At 43.0% G+C, this 9,981-nt stretch overlaps 1 protein-coding gene across 1 annotated transcript in view; it reads left to right on the forward strand.

Moving 5' to 3' along the window:
- The first annotated feature begins 6,090 nt into the window (after positions 1 to 6,090).
- The window catches only part of LOC123110321 (guanosine nucleotide diphosphate dissociation inhibitor 2), a 10,242-nt gene continuing 6,351 nt past the window's right edge, over positions 6,091 to 9,981 (forward strand). Inside the window, exons 1-8 of the mRNA XM_044530809.1 lie at positions 6,091 to 6,394; positions 6,985 to 7,047; positions 7,231 to 7,314; positions 7,712 to 7,819; positions 7,917 to 8,089; positions 8,515 to 8,626; positions 9,180 to 9,260; positions 9,355 to 9,417. Of these exons, the coding sequence (XP_044386744.1) occupies positions 6,308 to 6,394; positions 6,985 to 7,047; positions 7,231 to 7,314; positions 7,712 to 7,819; positions 7,917 to 8,089; positions 8,515 to 8,626; positions 9,180 to 9,260; positions 9,355 to 9,417 (771 nt within the window). The 5' untranslated portion in view covers positions 6,091 to 6,307. The remainder of the gene's footprint in view (positions 6,395 to 6,984; positions 7,048 to 7,230; positions 7,315 to 7,711; positions 7,820 to 7,916; positions 8,090 to 8,514; positions 8,627 to 9,179; positions 9,261 to 9,354; positions 9,418 to 9,981) is intronic.

The following is a 9,981-nucleotide window of genomic DNA, read 5'->3' on the forward strand; positions in this document are numbered from 1 at the left end:
ATACACACACACACACAAGCATGCATGAACACACACACACACACACGTACATATGTATTTTGTATGTTTAATTAGTTTAGATTATTTAGTGTTTAATTAGTATATACGTATTTTGTATGTTTAATTAGTTTAGATTATTTAGATTATTATTTTTTTCACTATTATATATGTATGAATGCATGTTAGATGGATATAATTAGTGTTTAATTAGTATGGAAATTTTTTATATAATGTTGTTTTTCAGTTTTTTAATGGATGTATAGAAGTTGTGTTTTCTGTTTTTAGTGTTAGATGCTTAATTAGTATGAAATAGTATATAGATTTTTGAAATAGTAGAAATGTTAGAAATTTTAGTTATCAAAATCCAATCATTAAAAAAATATTATTTTTGCGGGCATATAGCTAGTATTTGTTCTCGACGATGCCCGGCCCGCATCCTCGCCGTCGACCCGTCCGTGATGACGTCCAGCCGACCCATGTCCGGGACTGGGCTCCACCGGGCTGGCACTGGGAGGTGCTGCCTGGAGGGGCGCGCCGCTTGATGAGGAACCCGGCCCCGGGTCCCGTCGTCGACCCTGATCTCGTTTGGTGGCGTTCGTGTGGGCCATTTTCGGTGCGGAGGGACCCGGCCCCGCCGGAGGTGGTACGTCGCCGTGTCAGGGAGGAGGACGAGCACGTCCATCGCTACATGGTTGCGTTAGAGGGCGGCAGGTTCTCCAATACCTGGCAGTATCTTCGGGGATCTCACTTCAGCTATGATCCTGTGAGGGTTCCTTCTCTTTGGGTGTCCACCGCCCGCGCCGTAGGAACCGCGAGTGTCCTAAATTCTTCTGTAGTATTCGATCTTTAATTAGCTAGCCAGTGATGTACTATTCAATATTATACATTATTCGAGACGATGTATTCGAGATTATATCTATTATTCTAGACGAAGTATTCGAGATTATATCTATTATTCGAGACGATGTAATTTGAATACTAAATTGTTTTATATTATTCAAGATTATATCTATTATTCGAGACGATGTAATTTGAATATTAAATTGTTTTATATTTCTTTTGAATTAGTTAAATAAAAGCTATGGCAGACAATACCGACAGAGAGGGAGAACATACCATGTTCGATATGATACGCGGGCAAGATGATGATCAGAATGAAGAAGATTATGACGGCTCCAAATTTCTAAACAACACCGGATAGGGTGATATGATATTCGATCGCGACGACCGGATTGATGAAGTCATGAACTACGATTATGACAATGACGAAGAACATGTTGATCCTGAAACAACAAAGACCGGCGAGGTATATATATTCATATAAGCAGGTATCTGGTGATCATCACATGTTTTAAATGACTTGAAGATATATTAACGAATTGATCTTTGTTCTTTCAGCCATCCGGATCGAGCAAATCTTCAGACAAAAGGACGAAACGAGGCCCGAATAAAAAGTTGAAGGAGGGCGTAAAGTACAATATCAAGGCAGTCAGACCTAATGGCGAACCATTAGCGCCTAAGAAGATTACGGACAAGTTCATTCGTCAGTGCGGAGTTCTTGTGAAGGACCAACTCCCGATCTCCCTTCAAGAATGGAGAGAGCCAGCAAAAGACAAAAGACAAAAAGGCGAAGAGGACGCTGCTCCACGTCCAGATGTTACTTTTGTCGACAAGAATCAAAAAGATCTTCTTTGGGATACTCTCATGGAACATTTCACCCTACCAGATCATTTCACAGAAGCAGATGTGCAGAAAGTCAAGGACGTTGCTCTTAGGAAGATGGCAGTTGCATTCAAGAACCACAAGAATCGTGAATGGGACAAGTACGTCAAGGGAGGAAGGAAGACTCCAGTATTCGAGGGAACACTAGAGAACCAACGTGCTCATTGGGACGATTTCGTGAAATTCAAGGATTCGGAATTAGCTAAGGAACGGTCGAGAATAAACAAGAAGAATGCCGAAAAAAAGGATAAGTTCCATAAGCTGGGGCCAGGTGGCTATGCGGTGGCAATGCCTAAGTGGGATAAGTCTGAGAAAGAGATGGAGGATGCAGGTGCCACTCCGGTTACTAAGAGCTGGCCCCCCAGGGTCAGGACTTGGTTCTATGCGCATGGGGGGAGTTGGACCCGAAGACAGGCAATGTTTCGACGAGGGCAAGTATGAAGGGAGCCGACGATGTGATACTTGTTGCAATAGAAGAGGCACGATCGGGGGTGTTCCAGCCCAACAGAGAGAACGACGAGCTTACGCGTGCCCTGGGAAATCCTAAACACCCGGGAAGAACACGAGGCAAGGGCGCTATTCCGTGGTATGAGGGGTTTTCAGACTGGAACACCGACTACAGAACCCGTGCGAGAAAGAAGATTGCGGAGGAGAAGAAGAGGAAAATGGAGGAGGAGCAGAGGAAGCGGGACTATAAACGCCTTCAAGGCCTAGAAGCAAGTCAAGCGGAATTGGTAGTCAAATTCCAGTGGCAGCAGGAGCAGATCGACTCACTTACCCAGCAAAGGGGGTCTCAGCAGCTGCAGCAGCTAGCGAATGATCCGGCATTGGATAGCACCGCCCCATCCATGCCGAGAAGCAGCATGGGTTCCGCCCCGGACGACGCAATGCTGGGTAGATACCCCGTGGATGACATCACGGAGAACACTAGCTGCGAGCTACACGTCAAAATGAAGAACATATCCATGAAGGTGGCGAACGCCGTTGCTTTTACAAATCCCCCCGAGGCAACATTCCATTGCAACCCGATTCCAGCGGGCTATGCTCGTGTCTTGGTTGATGAGGTGGTGGACCCATATTCGGAGCTAGAGCTTGACTATCCTGGAGGTGACGACGAGCGCTTTCTCGGAGACGCCAAACATCGTATCATCCTATGGAAAAAGGATTGCATCATCTTTCGAAGGCCACCGACACCGCGTCAGCCGACTCCTCGTCGAAGTCCGCCACCGAGTCAGCAGTCTCCCGCTCCTGCAAGTCCACCAAGTCCGGCAAAGTGTCAGGCCACTCCTCCTCCTCCAAGTCCGCCACAGCGTCAGACATCCACTCCTCCTCCAAGTCCGGCACAACCTCAGGCCACTCCTCCTCCAAGTCCGGCACAGCTTCAGGCGGCCACTCCTCCTCGTCCAACTCAGCCCCGTCAGCCGTCTCCGCCACCTCAGCAATCACAGAAGAGACACTCCGCAGCTATGGTGCGTAGCGGTACGAGTCGAGGTAGTACAGGAAGTACAGGCGGAGGCAAGTGATATAAATATGGTCCAAGCCTCACGCCTCTTCTGCAGAAGGTCCGAGGAGGAAATCGCAGCCATACCGAAGTCCGAGGTGGAAGCCCATTTTGCACCGAAACCGCCAACGCCGCCAAGGGAGAAGTGCCTGAGGAAACGATTGACCACTTCATTCGTATGGCTCAACCACCAGCTCCCAAGCCTGATGACACAGACTATGAGCGCCACATCAGGAAGTTAAATCGAGAACGTCTACGTAAGGAGGCGAGCTCGGGATCGAGCAAACAAGAAGCAGCTGTCAAAAAATGCGGGAAAACCATTCCCCAGCTGGGAGAATAGGCGGCACAATCGATCCCCTCGCTTGTTGTGCCAACAACACGTGACAGTACGCGCGCCCAATATTATTGTGGGCAAACGGTTTACGTTCCTGAGGTGGGCAATATGGTAATAACGGAGGAGCATATAATGCAGGCTGAAGTTCTCAAAATCACTGTTGGACAACTCCTCGAGATCGAGCCCATGCCTGTGCTTAAAGAGGATGAAATAAAACAGAAATATGTCCGGGGCCAACCTTTGGTCGAGCCAGACAAGGTCAAGAACCTCCCAACGAGAATGTATGAATTGCATCAATGGTACATGAACATTACCAAGATTTCCGATCGATTCTCCCTCATGGTGAATGTCAAGGAGGAGCATTACTACCATGAGAAAACTGTGTCCGTTGAGTATTCTGAACTGTTTCAGTTATACAATCAAGACGCACTCGACAAATCTATCGTCAGTTGCTATTGTCTGTAAGTGATTTCTTTCTGTAATTTAAGTCTCAAGCTAGCTGTAGTGATTCTTTTGATCAATCATTACCTGTAATTATCCTCACTATATTCTTTTCTGTGGTATTATATGCAGGATGAAGATGTATGAAATGAGAAAAGGTGGACGATATGGCATTGGGTTCATTGACCCAAACACCGTTAATGAATACACATGGAAAATAGATGAACGTCATCAAAAGGCCGTAGAGACAGCATGCTAGAGTTCTTGAAGCGCCTCAAATACAATGAAGATATACTACTTCCTTACAACTTCCAGTGAGTCACACTGTCTTGTACTACAAATTCTCTGTTTTTGCCTACTAGCTAGCTACATGTTTTTGCTTACATATGCCCGCTTAATTAAGACATGCAAACGTGTGTGCATGCAGATTTCACTGGGTCTTGTGTATCATTAAAGTTGACGCCGGAACAGTTGAAATACTGGACTCACTACTCAAAGAAAAAACTGACTATAACATCTTGTTTGGGATAGTCAACAGGTAATTTCAATCATTATTAATTATATATCTCGGCCTATTTAGTTCGTCATTTCATGATATGAACTATTTAATAACCCCTTTATTCATTTTCTTTGTCGGCGGGCAGGGCTTGGGCAAGGTTCATCAGGGTCACGGAAGGCGAATGGAAAGAAAAGCTTAAATGGGGAAGACCCAAGGTAAGTAATTAAGTAGTACTAGCTAGCTAGCTAGCTGCCATCTCTTTAATTATCATGCTTGATTAATTATTATCTGATCAAATTCCATTCTCGTAAAGGCCCTGAAGCAGGCGCAGGGGACTGATCTGTGTGCATTCTGCGTTTGCGAGAACATTCGCATGATGGCGTCCGAAAGGAGCAGATCTCAAAGATAGGAATGGGTACGCTTGTCAAATCACTATTCATAATTTTTACACCATTATCGATATCTAGTCACACAACTAATACACATGCATATTGATCTCCTTCCTAACAGTTCAGAGAGGTGCGGGCGAATCTCGTAGAAACGGAGCGCGTAGAAGCACTTCAAGAGGAAATAGCGGGATTTTTGCTCGACCAGGTCATAAATCCGAAGGGAGAATATTATTACCCGCTATCGCCCCCATGAAAACCACTTCCAATTGTCATCGTGCTCCGAAGGCACCAATTAGGCTATAATGCCACTGGCTCCGAAGGCAACATGCATATGTAGAAGAAATTGTATATAGCTATACATGTGTGTATGTGTGAATTAATTAATATGATGGTTTGTGAGACATTGATGATATATATATGCATGATTGGTTCTACTACAAATTCTATATATATATATATATATATATATATATATATATATATATATATATATATATATATATATATATGCATAACGTGTACAATGTGTAGTATCGTAAAATACCAGCAAACGAAAAAGAATTAAAATGGAAACACAAAATTAAATAAAAAAGAAATCATAAAACTAAAACCCCCCAAACCTTATAGTGCCGGTTGGTCTTACCAACCCGTACTAAAGGGCTCCAGGCCCCTGGAGCTGGCTCGTGCCACGTGGTTTCCCTTTAGCACCGGTTCATGCTGAACCGGTACTAAAGGGGGGGGGGACCTTTAGTGCCCACGCTTTAGTGCCGGTTATGGAACCGACACTAAAGAGCCTTACGAACCGGTGCTATTGTCCGATTCTGCACTAGTGAGTAGACCGGTCAAACAAAACCATGTGACATTTTAATCCGTCACGCGGTGCTTTCTGCCAAAAGATTACGACAGATAAGGTGGAGAATGAGAGATAGGAGAAGAAAGAATAGAGCGGTCAAACAAATCCATGTGGCATTTTAACCCGTCATGCGGTGCTTTCTGCCAAAAGATTACGACAGAGAGGATGAAGAATGAGAGATAGGAGAAGAAAGAGTAGACCGGTCAAACAAATTCATGTGGCATTTTAATCCGTCATGCGGTGCTTTCTGCCAAAAGATTACTGTGTTATTACCAGTCAAAAATTTGTACTAGATCCGTGTTTTTAGATAACCTTGCCTTTAGTACGGTGGGTTGTTGCACTTAACTCACTCTGGTTGGACGAGCGAAACGCAAGGCAACAGAAGAGCAAACCTCACCAAACCTGCGGCTCGGAAAGCCCCCTAGCTAGACCGACCTTTCTTCCTCGCGTAGGCACGCGCGCGGACTTGTCGTTCCTTCTCTCGAGGCGTTGGAGATCCATCACATCACACCTGTCTCTTGCCCGCTCACCTCTCGATCGGGACGGAGAAAGGTCGACGCCGCGCGCGATGGATGAGGAGTACGACGTGATCGTGCTGGGGACGGGGCTCAAGGAGTGCATCCTCAGCGGCCTCCTCTCCGTCGACCGCCTCAAGGTGAGGCACTATCCTCTTCCCCTGATCTCTTCTCATCTCTGTTGATTGGAGATCTCGCGTCCAGATTCTCAGTTCTTGCATGCCGTTTCGATCCAACTTCGTTTATTTGAACTGGATCCACCCACCGCCGATCCGAGAATGGCGGCCGGCCGCCGTGCCTTCCCCTCACAGCAGACATGCGACGGCACCCCCTCAGGGCGCGCTTGGTATAGGTGTAATTCAATACAGAGGTGTAAGATTTACAAGTGTATTTTACTGGGCATGACTGTTTTCCGGCTGGAAATGAAACCGACCGGTGGAGACGTGTATTTCTTTTACAGGTGTATTACAAAGAAAACGCTAATCCAAACGGGGCCTCAAGCCATGGGGTGCGCGGGGCCTTGGGTTGTTCTTGCACATTTTCTTTGGGAATTGGTAATCGTGTAGCAATCCGATAGAATGATCATGTAGCCGTAGTAGCAGGCACAACCGTATCAGAAAAGGATTTTACATTTGCTGAGATAGATCTCGAATTCACGTTAATTTTAACGAATAAAAGAGGGTTTTCTGGAAGAATGCTTAAAAGATGCCTTGATTTTGTGTGTCATCAGGTGCTTCACATGGACAGGAATGACTATTATGGTGGAGACTCCACATCGCTCAATCTCAACCAGGTGACAGGTCTTCACTCTCTTTGTTCAGTATAGTTTGTCAAACTTTGTGACCACAGAAATTTTGTTAGAGTTGGCGGTATATTATTTTACCAAAGAGACGGTAAACCAGGAATTACCTACATGTGTCTTGTAATCCAATGGGATTCTCTGAAACAATTTTCCAAATTATGCTCTCGTACACAGCTGTGGAAGAGGTTCAAGGGCGACGAGACACCCCCTGCAAGTATAGGAGCTAGCAGAGACTACAATGTAGACATGGTTCCAAAGGTCTGTTCCTATTCCACTCTACGTAGCTCCTTTCGGAAACTCCAGGAACAGTAGGAATGCAACGCGAAGGCCCGCAAAATTGATAAGCCAACACTCTCCCTCCGCTCCAAAATTATTGTCGTGGTTTAGTTCGATGAAATTTGAACTAAAACCAAGAAAGTAATTATGGAACGGCGAACAGTGTGTTTCAGCATGTCAGGTAGAGATATCCAGTATGTACTGGTGGACATCATTTGGCTGGCAATTGCTTGTTGAAACGAAAGATAATACAGTACAGTTCACTTATATCAGTAACAGTAGACAACTTGAATAACAATATTAATATTGCTCTTTTGAACCAATAAACGATGACTGTGACCTCACCTCCTTACTAACATAACAGTGTCATTTTGGCTAGTTTATGATGGCAAATGGTGCTTTGGTCCGTGTACTCATTCATACTGGTGTTACCAAGTATTTATCCTTTAAAGCTGTGGATGGAAGCTACGTTTTCAACAAGGGAAAGGTTTGGTGCTCTTTCTTATGCACGCACACTCCATCATATATATAATCAAGACATGCCATCTAAAACATTTCTTCTATACCCACTATCTTGTTCCCAGATCCACAAAGTTCCCTCAACTGATATGGAAGCTCTCAAGTCTCCATTGATGGGATTGTTTGAGAAGCGAAGAGCAGGGAAATTCTTCCTTTATGTTCAAGATTACAAGGAAAATGAACCAAGTACTCACAAGGGGCTGGACCTTACAAAGATGACCAGTAAACAACTTATCTCGTGTGTACCTATCTTTATTGCTGCCATTTATATTTTCTTTTTAATCGAAGAAAAGTATAGCAGATGATATGACTTGATTGTTGCCTCGGTTATCAATGCCATAGGAAAAAACATCCCTGAAAACATCATGTTTTGAAAATAAATTTTGTTTGAAGTTCTGATATCTTCTATATTTTATTATTAGGTCATTATTTTTTCTGCAGATCTCTATGTAGAGAGGGATAAAATTAGGACAACTTTGTTTACAACTTATAAATTGACACATTATTGTTCGCATATCATAATCTAATTTCTGTTGCCCATGTTTAAAGGTACTGTTCTGATCTTCTATTCAGAACCATTTTATATGTTTTTGGAATCTCAAGTGCTAGCCGTTGATTATGATTCAATTAACGTGATTCATCTGTTGCAATTTCGTCTTTCAGAAAATACGGTTTGGATGATAATACAATAGACTTCATTGGTCATGCGGTCGCTCTTCATAAGGACGATAGTTATCTTTCAGAACCTGCAATTGACATTGTGAAGCGGATGAAGGCAAGTTTTTCTGACAGCAAAAGCATTCATTGATATCTTAGATACCTTCTAAAAATAATATCAATATCAGATACAAAACTCATAATTTTCGTGTATTTTAACTGCTGATGAGAACTTTTAAACCAGCTTAGCTGGAAATTGGCCCTGACATTATAACGAGCTTCCAAATTCCTGCCCAGATAAGTGAACACTTTAGTGTGTACTCCCTCCGCTCCATAATTCTTGTCGTGGTTTTAGTTGAACTATAAAACCACAACAAGAATTATGGGACATAGATAGTACAAACTTGAAAGAACGCCAAACTGGGATGCCTACATGCAAGGAATCACCATGCTAGTCACGTAAGTAGTCGTAGGGAATCACCACTATGGAACATATGTCAGTCACCTAAGTCACGTCTAGCCTAAGAATAATTCTGAGAACTCTAGATTTGATGTTAGTACAATATACTCCAAGATAATGTTTCATTGTATATATTAGTTTATGGTGTTAGGTCATCTCTTTGTTTCTCACAGTATATTGATTGTTACCTAAACTTACTTTATCTTTGCAGCTTTATGCAGAATCAGTGGCTCGTTTTCAAGGAGGCTCGCCATATATTTATCCTCTTTATGGTTTAGGGGAGCTGCCACAGGTCAATGCTTTTATTTACTCTCTTTTCTTGTCTGATTCCAGCAATTATATATGTCCGATTTATTTGATTTTGTAATTTCTTTTGTTTGGTACAGGGTTTCGCACGGCTTAGTGCTGTATATGGCGGGACATACATGTTGAATAAGCCAGAGTGCAAGGTACAAACATATGTTACAAAAAGTAGCATTTCACATATTATTTCTCTGGTGATTTGGGCATGGTGATGGTTACACCAAATGTTGCATGAATATGGTACAACATAAAACTAAATTTAGGGTTTTAAGGTGCACAGCACAGGAATAATGATGTTTATAGCTTCAGAACGGAAATGTTGTAACCGACCACATGGCACTGTCAAGGGTGTAACATAACATCTTGTTGGCAGAACCAAACAAAGTTCTAGTCTGTTCAAGCACTTGTACAGTACTCCCTCTGCCTCAAATTAATTGAAGTTCTAGCTTTGTCCTAAGTCAAACCTATGTATCTTTGGGCAAGTATATATAAAAATATACTAACATCTGGAACACCAAATTAGTTTCATTAGAATCTTTGTAAAATATGTTTATGTACTCTACATATTTGATGTTGTAGATCTCAACACTTTTATCTATAGACTTGGTCAAACTTAAACAAGTTTGACCTAGGAAAAATGTAGAACTTAAATTAAATTAGAACGGAGAGAGTAAATGGTAGTAGTTGATTCAAGATTGTGGCGGAATTGT

This window comes from Triticum aestivum, chromosome 5B (genome assembly GCF_018294505.1).
Source record: "Triticum aestivum cultivar Chinese Spring chromosome 5B, IWGSC CS RefSeq v2.1, whole genome shotgun sequence".
NCBI lineage: Eukaryota > Viridiplantae > Streptophyta > Magnoliopsida > Poales > Poaceae > Triticum > Triticum aestivum.